This window comes from Vanellus vanellus, assembly GCF_965231255.1.
Source record: "Vanellus vanellus genome assembly, chromosome: 3".
NCBI classification, from domain to species: Eukaryota; Metazoa; Chordata; class Aves; order Charadriiformes; family Charadriidae; genus Vanellus; species Vanellus vanellus.
This window is the reverse complement of record NC_138907.1, coordinates 53,797,646-53,812,973: the sequence shown is the minus strand read 5'-3', so window position 1 is coordinate 53,812,973 and position 15,328 is coordinate 53,797,646. Positions and strand designations below refer to the sequence as shown.

General features: G+C 46.1%; 1 protein-coding gene across 1 annotated transcript in view; it reads left to right on the top strand.

Annotated features, from left to right (window-relative positions):
* Nucleotides 1-476: 476 nt before the first annotated feature.
* IGF2R (insulin like growth factor 2 receptor) overlaps nucleotides 477-15,328 on the top strand; it is a gene marked incomplete at its 5' end in the record, with an annotated part of 62,160 nt that continues 47,308 nt past the window's right edge. Inside the window, 4 exon segments of the mRNA XM_082481140.1 lie at nucleotides 477-485; nucleotides 487-677; nucleotides 8,634-8,767; nucleotides 14,984-15,108. Coding sequence (XP_082337266.1) covers nucleotides 477-485; nucleotides 487-677; nucleotides 8,634-8,767; nucleotides 14,984-15,108 — 459 coding nt within the window.

The following is a 15,328-nucleotide window of genomic DNA, read 5'->3' as shown; positions in this document are numbered from 1 at the left end:
CCGACAGCAGCTCTGCGCCGCGCGGCCTCACACCACACCCGGTGGGACAGGGAGGGCAGGCAGCCCGGCACGCCCGTTTCCCGCTAGCGGCGGGCAGGTAGAGGCCGCACGGCCTGGCGGCAGCGGGGCCCACCGTGGGCGCTGGCGGCCCTGACGCCCCCGCCCCGGCCCTGATTGACAGTCACTGACTGACTGACTGGCCGGGCCGCACCACAGCGCTGCGGCCGCGTAACCGCCGTTCCCCTTCCGCCCTCCCCGCGCGCGCTCCCTCTCGCGGGGGCGGGGGCGGCGGCAGGTCGTCAGTGAGCGCGCCTCAGCACGTGCAGGGCCGGGAGTAGGGGGTGGGGTGGGGGGGGGCAGCGGGAGGCTCCACCCTCTCGGCGGTAGGGGAAGGGGCGCATCATGTGAGCGCCGCGCCCGCACATGACGGCGGTCACATGACCGACCGAGTGAGTGGGCGGGCGGAGGGGTGTCACATGACGTGCCCGCTGGTCGCCGGCGCTGCCTGACGTCCTGGGGCAGCCGCGTCCGCCCGGCCCGGTCCGGCCCATGGCAGCCACCGCACCCGCCGCGCTCGCCCCGCTCCTCCTCGTCCTCCTGTCGCTGCCCCTGCGGCCGGGGGGAGGCGGCGGGGCCTCCGCAGCGGCCCTGAGCGACGCCTACCGGGACCTGTGCAGGTGGGCAGCGGGGGGCGGCCGGCGGGACGGGACGGGACGAGACGGTGTACGCGCCAGCTGGCGAGAGCCTTCCCTCCCGCGGGGAAGGGCTGTAGCCGGCGGAGTGCGGGGCGAGGGGTCTGCCGGTGCCCGTGCTCGCTCCTGCCCTCCTCCGCGGGGCCGCCTGTGAGCGGGCGGGAGCTCAGCCCAGGGCGGGGGGCTCGGAGGGGCGGGCCGGGCCCCCTCCCCGGGGGGGCGGCGCGAGCGGGGCTTTTGGTCGCCCGTTCCGGTGAGGATCGGGCCGGGGAGCGCTGGGCGCGCAGGTGTTGCCAGGCGGAAGAGCGAGCTGGGTCTGTGGCGAGCGCGCCGCAGTGCTGTGGGAGGTCGGTGAAGCTGCGTGGGGTCTCCTCGGAGGGGGTGGGCTAAGGGGGGCCGGCGGCGTGGGGCAGTCTCCCGTGGGACCCCATCGCCTGTGACCGCCTGCGGATACAGGCAGCCTGCAGGTGAGAAGATGAAGGGACTCGCTCTGTTCAAGTTGCCTGTGGCCGAGGACTGCTGGCTTATGTCACTGTGTCCGTTCTAGTGTGAAAAAGCACGAAGTGTTTTGGAAGGGACGTCACTTGATACGCCTTTTTACTAATCATATCGCCGCATCCATTAAGTGACTTACAGGGGAGTTACAAAAGCTTTGAGAAATGAGAACTGCTGTGTGGAAATGGCACTATTCTTCATGTTTTGGCGTGTTCCTGCTCTGAATTCAGCCAGGAGTTTAGTCTGGCAATGATATCACGCTAGTCTTCATTTCTCTGGTGAGAAAATTCTATTCAGCCAGAATATGCTGTGGTACTTGTAGGAATACTTCATCCGGATGAATGGCATGGGGCGGGCACCAGTGTAACACAGTGAATGTGGCACTGAGGGCACAGGTTGGGTCACTGGAGGCAATGGGAACTCCTCTTGGTGGAATGTGGGGTATGAGAATGTTAAATGATGAAAAAGGGGAAAAGTAGGTTTGCTTGTGAGATTAGTCCATGAGGCTGGCAGAAAATGTTTTTGTCAGATCACCACCCTAATTGTAGAATTGAGGCAAAAATGAGAAACTATTTTATGGCTTCTGGAGGGAATTTAACTCCTTGGACTCTAATGTTTTTTTAAATAAACCCTACCCCAAATGACTTGATTCTCAAGCAGTTCCCTTTTTTTAGAATAGCATTAAGTCCTATCAGTGTATGTCTTGGTTTTGTTGCACTCTGGCTATCGGAATATTTGGGAGTGCCATTGAGAGACATGCAATCTCTTTTTGGATGCAAATTACTTAAGCTAGTTTCCTTTTGTTACTAGCAAGTGAAAAATAAATGTGAATAGATAGTGTAATTGGCAGTTTTCCTTTTAAGAAAAACTGCTTCAAAAACATGTGCTGTTGTGCCATGGTGGAGGAAAAAATGCTTTGAAGGACTTATGCCTAGTAATCTAGAATGAGTAATGGAAGAACAAAGAACTTTCAGTCTGACAGGTGGGAAGACCCCATGGAGATCGGTGGTGAAGTGTCATCTCGGGCACAGTTGCAGAAGAGCTACCAAGTGAGGTATGATACAGTTGGTAATGCAAACGCTTACACTACTGGCTGATGTCTCAGCCAAAAGATAGAACGTGGGTGTGCAGGACAAGTCCCTGACCAACTTATTTTTGCACTGCCTTGAGACAAGGTTTTGATTTGTTTTACAACTGTTAAGAAAACAGTGCCCTGACTTCTGTGTGGCCTGATAAGGCTGGTAAAGCTGCAGCAGCCTCCACGTCTGGTGTGTGAATGTCAAAAGGTGGGCAAGGAAGGAAAATGTTGGGGGTTAGAAGGGGCACTGACTGTCCCTTAAATAAGGGTAGGGCGATAGCCAAGTTAGGACAGCTGTCTTGCAGGGAGGAGGAAAAGTGTCAAAACTGGTTTGTGCAAGAACTGTGGCATGAGGCTACTTAAACTTGAGTTAGTGGTTTTCATTGCTTGTTTTGTGTAGCCTTACTGCTGGTATGCTCAGAGAGTCTGGGGAAAGAAGAAAAGCTTTTCTTCTCTGAAACTTTGTCAAACATCATGGCTTGTAGTGACTGGTTTCATCACGCTTTCTCCTTCTTTCTTGTGTGCTCAGACTGCTGTTGTGTGACTTGCAATTGGAATTCTCTTTTTATCCTCTGCATAGAGGTGTCTCCAGAATTGCTACAGTATGAGCACCTGGGAGAGAGTAAAGGGAACTGGTTGGACATCAGAAGTTACTAGCCAGTTTAGTCTCTTTCCTTGCTTTTCCTTCTTCCCGTTACATTTTTCATGTGACAACCCAGGAGAAAAATTCTGGAGTTAGAGTTAATTTTGTGAACTGTTCTTAAATCCATCTACTTTAAAAACAAAAGAAAGCTTGACAGTTTGGGTTCACCTTCCATGTAACATCAGGGAAGTTACTGTAAAACTTTCCTTCCCCTCTAAAAATTGCAGGAAATGTTTTGAGTGTGATGGCAGAGCAGCAAATACAAACTGCCTCCTCTGCCCCCTGTTTTGCCTGATAATCTACCCTGGATGAGAGATGATTTGATGGTAGGTAATGTTTTTGTCTATTGTGCAAGGATAGGAGTTGGTGTGTAACCTTTGTAATTTTTACACTTGTGAGTGGAAGGAAAACTCCTTAAACTATTGTATGGCACAGGATTGCTATTGTGCAGAATTTCCAATTTGGGGGTTGTAAGTCAAGTCTACGTTACATTTCATGCTTTAGTTTTAAATAACACAACTCATGCAGTTGGCTGTACGTACACTTTTGTTCATTCAAACGCTGTCATTTCAGCCTTTGTCGTGAAACCACAACTGTGCTCTTGCGTGCTGCTGGAAACCCTGGGTATAGCGTTCAGCTTAGCCTCGGTGAAGAAGCACGTGCTGAGTACAGAGAGGTGACCTTTAGGTGAACTTGCTCAGCTCTATTAAGTGCTTTGACATATTTAAGTGGGAGATGTCATAAATAAGTCATTACTGGACTTATTTGCATGTGTGCATGGCGGCTTCCCAGGAATGTGAAGCAACCATTAGAATGGCTTAAACGTGATTTCTCAGCACCTGAGCTTCCCATAGCTCTTGCGTACTTGAACTTCAAATTGCTGTCCCTTTTCTTATGTGTTCTGTAACGTGATGTAGTACATGGGGTTTAAAGTGTAGCATGAAAGGCCAAGTGTCTTTCGGATGGAGAAAGCTGAGCAGCTTGTGGCGTAACTGTAAGGCTATTGCGTATGATGCATATGCAAGAAAACTTGCCTGAAGACACGCGCTGCGTGATGGTTGGAAAAGGTGACAGGTAAGCTGGAGCAGAGCTAAGCATGAATAGGGATGCATTTAAAAGCTCTTGAAGCATAGCGATAGCTCTGTACCTTGTGCCATTCAAACTCTTATTTTCTGTAAGGAGAACTTGCTTTGACTTAGAGGTCTCTTTACTGTACATATTTGTGCTAAAATGTTAGCCACGTCTAATAGTGATTTCTGTGGCAAGTAGTGGATCTGAGCTGCTAGTTTCAAATTTGAAGTGGTCAGCTGGAAATTGTTCCTGAGCTTGCCTGCCTGTGATTGTGCTAGTTGAACTTTCTTTAAAAGAGAGCTTCATGTTTTAGTTTATTCTGCCATGTTTTCATAGCTGAGGAGCTGCTGAGGACAAAATCGTGTGGGTGCATAAGCGCATATGGATCAGCTTTCCAGCTCTGTGGTTGTAGGTTGCCTTGTCCTTCTGTGCAGCACCCCTTCACTGAAATGAGCCACCTCATTGCATTCACCAGAGAGCAAACACGTGTTTCCTTATAACTGTGTTTTATAGCTGTTAGGAGCAGGGTGTACTCTTCTTCCTAGCGGTCATCCCTCAGGTCAGAGTTTGGGAACCAGAACCTTGAGTGTGGTTGTGAGAATGGTAGCAATAGTCTTTCTGATGCTCTGTTACATTTGAAGTGGTTTGGTAGAGCTCAGACCTGGAAGTGGCTCTGGCATGGGGACGCACGTGCTGTGACAGCCATTAGCCATCAGCCATCTGCACCTCACCTGACTTCAATGCCTGAGCTACTGATTCACAAGGTAAACTAGACTTGCTTTTCCCTTTCTTGTGTTATTTTTTTTCCATGAGTTGCTTCTTCACTTTGTCAAAAAAAATGCAGAGTGCTCTTTTGATCTTACGACTTGCTGAAAAGTAGTTTGATCTTCGTTTTCATGCTGTCACTTCAGTGTCTTAAAAACAAAGCTGGGTAGCTGGAAAGGCTGACCTGCAGGCGAGGTTATTCCCAGTAACTCGTCTGGACCTTGCTTGCGCAACTGCTTTCGACAGGGGCCTGGCTCCCTGCCTCCCCAGGTGGGGAACTGGCCGGGCTCAGTCCCCTCTCTGCACACGTGTGCACGCACCTCTTGTTTTTGGCAAATTAATTTTGAGAGAGGGCAGTCCCTGGGTCCGGTGTGTGTTGGGCACTGGGGCCAGCAACACCAAGGGCAGGGGAGGAGAGCCTTCCCTGGGGGGGTTGATGTGAGGGTATCTTTCAGGCCTCTAACCGTGAGAGGTTGGGTGCAGGGATTGGGTTTACCTGGGAACAGGAGTCATGTTGTGTTTTCAGCAAAAGTAACTGTTGGACAGTTTTATTCATCTTAAACTGCACCAGAAATGGCTGCTTGAGTGGTGTTGTTGGCAAGGTAGCAGCTGTATTGAGCCCCCTGGACAGAGGGTGCATCACACCCCACCCCATGACTGAGGCTGTTGCTTTTTAGTACTGTTGGTATAACAACTCCCTAAACTAGCTCAACTGCATTGAATCTGGGATAGCTTATGCCCTTCAAACAAGATAACTTCGCCTGGCCCTGGCGAGGGGGTAATTACATGAGGCATCACCACTGGTGGTGGTGAATGCCAAGCAGCTGGAGGAAGCCGGTCTGCCGTGGCTCAGCCATGGTCAGGATGGGCAACGTGATTGCCAACAGATTGTTTCCATTATAGGATGCAGCGGAGAGGTCAGCTTGTATCTTATTGGAAAGTGGAGCACGTGCAACTTGAAACTATTCCCAGGCACTGATTTAATGCCAGGAGTCTTACTTGTGAGAGAAATAATTCTTGCTTTTACTGTGAAAGTGCATTTTGCATCTCTCTGAGAACAGCTGCTTAGGCTACATCCAGCCTGCTCTTACTCCCAATGAATAAATCCTGCCCTGTTCCTCCCATCTATTTAAAAAAAAAAGTCGCTTGAACTTCCTTGAAAGTAATACAACTCTGAAACTGCGTTAGATTTTTGTGTGCCACTGAAGTTGTGGTTTGAAACGTGATTAAACATGGGATTTCTTATTTCCTTTCTGTGGACTGGTTTGAAGGACTCCTCAGCCTTCCCTGTTCAGGGGCCTGTGAAAGGGCGGAGGGAAGGGCTGGCTTCAGGGACTGCTTTGCTTCTGTTCTGTAAGCTGCTCATCTTGTTTCTCTTTTGCTTCTGGCATGTGAGTGAGCTGACTTGAAGCTGTTGATTTCCTCTGTTTCATAACATGGAACTGGGAAAGCAAACCCCTTAATCTTTCACAGAGTGATAATTCTGTTGTGTTAAGGACTTAGATTCTCGTTCAGTTCACAAACAGATTTTAATTTGCAAGTTCTCTGGAAAAAAAAAACACACTGAAAAACACTCTAGCTTGATAAAACCTTTGCCTTAGTATTGTATGGTACCTTTTTGTCATCTTCCAAAACTAGTCAAAAAAGAGTACTGGAACACTTGGGAATTTTTCTGTGAAATGCTGACTTTCTGGGGCTTCATTGTGAAGAAATTGTATTTTAATTGAAATGTATTTTTCTCCTGGAGGGAAAAAACAGCTTTAGTCTTAATGTCTTGCTGATTTCAAAGCCCTTGAAGGTAGAGTCAGATTCTTCTAATTTTTTTGTGTGTGTGTGATTGTGTGTTGTCGTGCTTTCTTCTGTTCCTGAACTTTGGTTATTCTGTACTGTAGCTTAATTCTCATCATCATCCTGCATTGGGATTGTCTTTATCCACTTCAGAAATGCAAGAAACTGGCTCAGAGCACTGTCAGTGTGATTGTAAAATGTCATCTCTGCCTACTTATGAGGAAAGAATAATGACAAGTATTTGTCTAGTAGTGAGACACAGTCCTTGAATCTGATTAAAAAGTAATTTTATTGGTATTTTAGGTATGGCCTCAGTACCTGGTAAATTTTTATTTGAGCCTTTATATCCCAATATAATTAGGATATAAAGGTTTGTTTTTTTCAGTTCACAGAGAGAACTCCCTTGTAGCTGTCTCTAACTTGTTCCAGCCACTAGCAGACTGAAATTAATAAGGCTGATGTAGTATGAGGAAGCCAAGAACCTTGTAGTCAGTAATTAAATGGAAAAGTATGTGGCATCTTACTGCTGGCTCTTTGATTGGAGATGCGATGCACTGAATTTGAGAGGAATTCTCGGAGAATTCAAAATCTAGAGTAAAGTAGCTGAACTGCTGGTGCCCCTTCCTCACCCAGAGATTGGGCTTCAGAAGTGGAAAAAGAATGGGTTCTTCTCCTGGGGAGGTGTGTGGATCTGGGGTATCATAACATCAAGTGGTGCAACACCTATGAGCTGAAGGAAAACAAACCTTATGGGTGAAGCTTCTGGTCAGCTTCTAATTTCAGCTGACCAAGAGGAGTTGAGCCCCCTCGCTGGATTTGGTACTCGTCTGTAGATTAAGGCAAATGCTTCTACGGGTCGCATAGATGCATTAAACCTTGTGTGAGTTGTAAATAATGGGAATACTTAGTAAGTCACTGTGCTGTCCTCTGTTTTCTGTGATGACTCCGTATTAAATCCTACTGAAGTTCCCACCTGGGATAAAAGGGAAGCTGGAGAATCTCTCGTGCTGCAAAAATCAATACTGTCCAGGGGATTCAGGCTGCCCTTCTTCAGGGCCAGAAGAGGTGTAGCTGAGCCAAGCTGATGGCAAATGTTTACTGAGCTGTGCCTTTCGAACAGAGCTTGGCCAGAGCACTGCTGGTATGTCAGACTGTCTAAAGAGCTCCAGGCTCCAAATGCGCTGACCTGGGGCTGCCTCGAAACCGGGTGATGCTGTGTCATGCAGCTGACTACATCTCCCTGCAGTCTTAGTGCCCGCTGTGAGGGAAACGAATCCCTGCTCTACCTCTGAACTACACTGCATTTAATTTTTCTTTCTGTTCCTCTGATTTATTCCCCTTTGTATTTAGCCAGAGCTTCGTGTTCCTTTGTCAGTTTTTCAACAACTGGCTTTCTGATATGGCTGTGGCTAGCTAGTGTGATCTTTCACTGAGTCTCTTATGGATACCTCTGCTTGCTTTCCAGCTTCTGAAATTACCCTTCAGAAACTATCCTTTAAAAAAAAATAAAATATATATATATATATAAAATGGATAAAGGTGATAAAGGTGCAGCTCAGCCCTAGTGAGCATCATTAGCATCTCTCAGTCTGAATGTTGTGAGAATCTCAACCCCAATTTTGACTCCGAAGGTAGGTGGCTCCGCTCGGCTGCTGGCAGGCAGGATGTGGCTGGCTGTTCTATACCGCTTAGGCTTAGCACGCCTGCCAGTCTTGCTGGGTATTGATAAAGTGCAGTAGTGTGCAACCTGCCAAAGAGGTTTGAGAAGTTTATCAGGCTCTCAAGGAAAAAGGTTCACCACCTGTGATATACTTAGTCAGAGTGGCCTTCACAGAGATTTGAGGGTGAAGAATGGGCGGTTGGGTGTTCAAGAAAGGGGAAAATGGACCTGATAGATGTTCTTCAAGTGATTAAATCTGTTTTGTTCTTGTCCCTGATGCAGTAACAATTATTTCTGGTATTTACAGATATAGACCACGAATATGAAACTTGAGTTAGGGGTGCTCTTAGCTTTGTAACTTGGTTATTTCAGGGACTGGTGCCTAGAGGATGGCAGTGCAGGCAGTATGAATACTGACAGGCTTTTTTTTTTATTTTTCAGTTACACATGGGAAGCAATTGATACAGACAAACATGTGCTTTATAAAATAAACTTGTGTTTTGGTGTTGAAGACTGTGGAAGATCAAGTGCAGTCTGTGCATATGACATCAATAAGAAGAGCTATCTGTCTGTAGGTAAGTAAACAAGTGTCCTTCCTCGTAAGTAGTTCAGAGTCATGTTAATGGATGGTCTTATAACTATTGCAAACTTTGACATGTTAGCAAAGATTACTTTTTTTCCTTCACAGAACAGTGTAAAACCTTGTTGTGTTGTAGATTTACTGTGGAGACTTGGGAAAATGTGATCTGATTGCAGATAATCACCTCACAGGACAGTGAAACTTATCTTATGGTCTAGTTAACTTTAGTCTAGTGTGAAACTGTGCAAGACTATCTCAAGTAGAAATAAACACATTTACCTGTGGTGGGATATGCACTGTGTGCAACCTTGTTTGAAGCTTGATACTGAACACAGGATAAAGCTTGAGTTACAGCTTTAAACCACACCACAGCCTAGCCTAATGTTACATCAGCTCTTTGTTCAGGGTCAAGTTACTCTCTGTAATGAGATCTTGGAGTATTGCTAAGCTTCTGTGCTATTGTCTTTAAGTTATTACACACAGAAAGGAAGTCAATTACATGCAGTCCTCTGTTTTCAGTTACACTTGTCAAATCTGGTGACTGCTTCAGTAGTTCACAGATGTCCTTGGTATTCTGAGTAGTGGTGGACTTCTGCGTGCTGATCTAAATATGAAACTGGCATATTCCTATACACATGCTTGCACATGGCCTCATCAATCAGAAGCAGATTGCACTCTGAACAGTATTTGTGTGCTTATTTTCATGGATGCATATAGTTTTCAAGGTTGCTTCTGTGCTTCAGCTAATGAAACAATAATACATGAATACTGATGAGTTTTTCTGATAGTTGACTGTTACTTCTGATAGAATAAAGCAATAGCTTTCTAAAGAGTACTATCTCTTCAGACTGCCTCCTAGTTCTGCAGATCTGAAGTCTGAATTTAACATGCTTGCCAATCTTGCTTTCCATTGGCTGACAGCTCTTATGAGAAGCTATAAGTCTTCAGTAAAAGTGTTTGAGCATGAACTGCTGGAAGATGGTGAGAAGGAAGATGATTCTTGTCTGTGTGCAGATGCACAGCGGCTAGTTAGTCTCCATTCTCCCCACCCCTCTCCATTAACTGTAGAGATGCTTTGGTTTCAGGCTGTGGTCAATCAGTGCTTTTGAAACAAACTACTAGTGTTGTGACCCGGGCTTATAAAATCATTTGGTGCATGAATAAAAGTATATGTTGGTTCATGGCTGCAGTATATCCATGTAGTGCAGTATATCCAAGCTCCAGAGTTTTCTGGGATAACTGGTTAGATGCACGTGAGTTCAAACTGCAGTTGCATGTAGTAGCATCTTCTAGTCTGAGGAGCATGACATCTCAGTAGACCACATGATGCTGTTAATGTGTTTCTTTTCCAAAATGTATAGCAAGAATTTTGTTTCCTGCCAATGTGGATCTCAAGTCATACATGGTTGAGGTTTTGGTTGCCTGTGGATTACAAAAGGAAGCAGCAGCTGGGCATCTGTTTTAACCCTCTTTTTTTGAGTGAGACTAAATGTGGCAGGTTGAGGAAGCCTGTTCTCCCCAGGGAAGTGTGAGACCTAGAGGCTTGTGTAGGTTTTGTTCCACGCTCCTTGTGGAAAGAGGAAGGCGGAACAGAGCTCGGTGATGACCGCAAGCAGTATCAAATATTCCATTGTAAGCAAACCCCGAGTGTCTTGCTGCCTGACTGCTACTGGGTGGAAGAGGATTTGGCAACAATCATAACTTGGTCTTGCAGAGGCTGCTTGAACTGAATGTCAAGGGTTAGGCCCCAAACCCTGTTCAAGAAAGATATGTTTTTAACCACCCTGCGATAAATTAAGAAATCAAGGCAGTGTAGTTAAGGTATACTTTGAATTTTGCTTTGTTTTATTCATCAAATTGTCCAGGTTTTTTGTTTCATGGTAAGTCTGAGGCCTGCCATGCTTCGTCATATTGCCTCTAGTTGCATTGGAGCTTCAGCATTGTTGCAGATTTGAGATCATGCTAACGGATTATCAAGCCTCTTTGTCAAAAAAAAAAAAAAAAAAAAAAGAAAAGTCACTCTTATTAAGAAAAGAGGAATCTCCTTGATCCATGTCTAGGCAGCTGTAGACTCCCAGTGTAGGTAGATGCTAATTACCTGGAAGCTAAGCTGTATACCTGTCTTCAAGCAATCCAGCTGATATGAGATTATTTGTATGCCAAAGCTGAGTGCAGCTGAAGGGCTTTGATTTAGGGGAAGAAGGGCAATTTGTCAGCTGGTAAAACTTAAAGTTGTAAGACTTTTCAAATATGGGCTTAATCAGGTCTCTTCTTCATTCTTTCAGAAAGAAACTTTCACTGCAAACAATAGTTTTGCTTTTGAATATCAGCTATGCAAGAGGTCACAGCTATAGAGCTGGTTCTGTTTGTTGATCCAAGCTTTGATGGGGGTAAGGTTGTACACTCTGACTGTAATCAGTCTGTATCCGAGGGAAGCCTTGTGGCTAACATTAACTGTGTGTCAGTGTGATGTACCAGTGTTGGTGCTGAGACCCCAAAAGCCTCTCCTAGAAAAAGCTCTTCAGCTTCATTGGTTGACTTTAGAAATTTTCAAGGTGTAGGCAAATGCTTAGTTCTTGAACATCAGTGAGGATGGAAATGACGTGGTACTTATTTAACTTAGTGTGACACCTAGTGACTCGTGTGCCATTTAGCTGAACTACTACAGAAACTGCAAGCGGAATATTACCGTAGCTGTTTGTTAACCTGAGTGGTGAAATGTGCGCTTTGTCCAGCTGCAGTAGAAGCATGACGTGAAATGATAGCTGCTACCTAAAAGCCCCCTTCTTCTGGACAACCGGTTGGATATCTTCCATAATTGCCTTTCTCCTTCCAAACAGCTGAAGTCGATGAGTAAAAGGTGTTGTGGACAGTGCCTTTGGTACTGATTTAGCACAACTGTGTAACATCAAGTATCTGCTGCTAATTTTTGTGGCCTGTACTAGCTGATTTTAGTGTGTTACTTTGTGGAAGGAACGCACCTCTGAAGTCACGAAGACACATGAGTGATCGTTGAAGAGAGTGCTTGATGTTACGCAAAAGGTGGCTGCAGAACTGGTGCTCTGGAAGGAAGTTCACGGGAAGCTGATGGTGTGGGGGGATGGTTCATGAGACTACTTGCTCTGTAAGCAGTGGTGGGAAAGAGGCATGTGCCACTGAAGAGATTCTTGCTAAAACTTTTAGCAAGTTCCCAAACTAGTTTTAAGCATGCAGGGGGAGGAGGAGAGCATGCATATTGGCCTGAGGTAAACAAGATGTACTGGCTTAACTTGATTTTTCTTGAATATCACTTCAGCTGAGGAAATTGGAGTCAGCTCACACAGCCTTTAGAGCAATGTAGTGTGTTCTCAGTTGAGAGAAAACTAATGCTTACAGAGCATTGAGGCAAGTCCTCAGATGGTGCTGCTGTAAGTTCTGTGTTAAGTTGGGGCTTAAAACTGTGTACATTTGTAACCAGAGAGTTTTTAATCATGTGTGCATATAGGTACTATACACGGCTCTTTTGACTAGAAAGTTGTGTTGGCTTCCTTCTGCTAATGTAGGGAAAAAAAGAGGACGTTTTGCCAGCATCTTCTAAGCAATGATGTGATAAGTAGAAATCTTGCTCTCAGAGTAGCATGGAGCTCTTTGGTTTAAAAGGACTGCATAACGCCTTTTGTCAGCACCAGCGCTGGAACTCTTAAAACCTGAAAACAGCCTTTTGATAACAAGGGTGCCAGGAAACATAAAAGGCGTGAACCACTGACAGCCTCCAGGTGCCTGGAAGGTGGCACTGAACTGCAGTGGTAGTAACATGCTCCACCGTTGCAGGTTCTCAGTCTGTGCACATGCATGCATGTACAGGTTTAGTCTGCACTGCCATTCTTCTGGGCTGGCACATCTCCACTCTTGACCCTCCACCTTCTCAGGGGAAGGTATTGAAAGGTCTGTAATACTTGTCACCCTGGTTACGCAGGGAGTGCTGTGAATGGCTGCTTAGGTACGGGCACCTTAATGTGCCTTCCTGTAACGCATTTAGCGTTTAGGGTATTCCATCCCATCTGCCTCATGCTCAGTGTAAAAGCTGAGGGATCCAAGGGTCAGCTCTCTCTTTCTTCAATGGATGACATCTGAGGAGGACTCTGTTTGTTTGTCTGCCTTTGATCCCGATCCTGAATGCAGATCTGGAATCCAGTTCCCATCCATCACTGAGTCCACCCTGGGATTGCCCCAGTGCCAGCCAGTGTCATGATTGTCATCCTGGGAGCTTGATACGGTTTTGTATATATTTCATTATTTCTTTTTATTTTATTCTTAATATTTCCTTAAAGGAGTTTAGTTCCTTCTAAACTCAGAAGTCTCTTTTTCCCTCCTCTGCCTCTCTCTTTGAAGAGGGGCAGAGGGGAGCATCTGGGGTCCCCAGTAGCCTGTTTGGCCTAAAGCATGACACCACAGGTTCTTGTACCCTCTTCCTGCCCTGTTCACTTACTACTTCTCCTTTTGCTCTCAAGACTGTATTACTTGGGTGTAGTGTAGTTTCGCTTGCCTTGAGTAAGGAGATAACAGGCTGGGCAAAGTTCCAGCGAGTGTGTTTTTAAGATGAAACAACATCTGGCCTAGGCACAAAGCTGCTGTCTACAACGATTACAGACTTGACTTGCTTTCTCCCTGGTGTAGACATCAACAAAAATGGAAAGGGAGAAGCTGGTGAATACTTGCATTTTATAGCATTCTGTATGGTTCGGGCCAAAATCTTTGCAGAATTAAAATCTACTATCAAAAATGGACAGGGTGGAGTTGGCATGCTAGATCTAAGAAGGCTTGGGGCTTAGTGCTAACCAAAATAGGTTTGAGCAGGAACACTTCAGTGGCCTGAGCTGGTGCTTACTATGACTTGAAATGTGCTCCACCTTTCTCCTTCGTGTCAGCTGCTGTGGAGGAGGGGGATGCGCAGTGACGCAGCACTGACCCCAGCCTTCATGCAACATGCGAGCTGTGCTAAAGGGGGCAGGAGCTGCAAGGGGCCACATGCACTGAGGCAGGGCATCGGCGTTGGGTTTGCCTGCAGGCAGTGCCAGTACAATGGCTGTTCCCAGGTTCCAATGGGTTCTTTGTTAAGTGGACTTAAGATTAAGATGTAAGTAGAGCTGTCAATGTGCGCACAGAGCCCAGAAGGCCAACCGCATGCTGGGCTGCATCAAAAGCAGCGTGGCCAGCAGGTCGAGGGAGGTGATTCTGCCCCTCTACTCTGCTCGTGTGAGACCAGACCGGGAGTACTGTGTCCAGCTCTGGGATCCCAAGCACAAGAAAGACACGGACCTGTTGGAGTGGATCCAGAGGAGGGCTGCAAAAATGATCAGAGGGTTGGAACGCCTCTCCTTTGAGGACAGGCTGAGAGAGTTGGGGTTGTTCAGCCTGGAGAAGAGAAGGCTCTGGGGAGACCTTATTGCAGCCTTTCAGTACTTGAAGAGAGCTTATAAGAAAGATGGGGACAAACTTTTTAGGGCCTGTTGTGATAGGACAAGGGGTAATGGTTTTCAACTAAAGGAGGATAGATTTAGACTAGATATACAGAAGAATGTTTTTACGAGGGTGGTGAAACACTGACCCAGGTTGCTCAGAGAGGTGGTAGATGCTCCATCCCTGGAAGCGTTCAAGGTCAGGTTGGACAGGGCTCTCAGCAACCTGATCTAGTTGAAGATGTCCTTGCTCATTGCTGGGGGGTGGGACTAAACGACCTTTAAAGGTCCCTTCCAACCCAAACCATTCTATGATAGACTTTCTCTCGTATTGTGATGATGCTGTTTGTATAAATGGCTTAAAGGCTAAAAAGTTGACAAATAGAAGCTGGTGGAGGAAGGAGTGAATAGTGGTACTTGGAACTAGTTAGTAACAGTTTTCTGATGGAGTCCCTTGTTCCTAAGGCAGTGAGTAGTTTGTAGTGGCACCTGCTGGTGGGCTTCTTAACATTCAAAGTTTTGCTAAAAACCTTTGAGAAAGAAGTGTGATTAGAGATATCAAACACTATCTTAACTTGGATCTAGTCTTCCAAATTGCAAGAACTGCAAGGTCAGTTTTCAGTTGACTCTGTTCAAAGACTGTCTTCAAGTAGACTGGTATGTCTTATGCTGTTCAGTGCTTGAAATTAGAGCCTGTCTGTTGAGCTTCTGTGAAGGTGACGTATTGTGATAACCCTCCCTCACCCCCTTTTTTTTTTTTTTTTTAACCCTAGGTGACTTAAACTTGAAAACTTTTTCTAAAACTCTCCTGGAACTCAACACTACACAAAACTGCTTGCAGCAAGGCAGTCGGCACCAAATTCAAAGCAACATTAATTTCCTGTGTGGGAAAACACTGGTGAGTCTAAATCACGTGTTCTTATCTTCAATGGAAATGGCAAGTACTTCTAACTTGCTTTTTATGGATACTTGCTGTACTTGTGGAGGTACTAATTACTGAGCTTCATAGCTTAAGGAAGAGCCAGTTATGTTTTAGTACCAAATTAAGGCCATTATCTAGTATGGCTTTCAAAGTTCAGTCCCAGTAGAAAAACAATTGCAGCTCTGCAGCTTAGCTC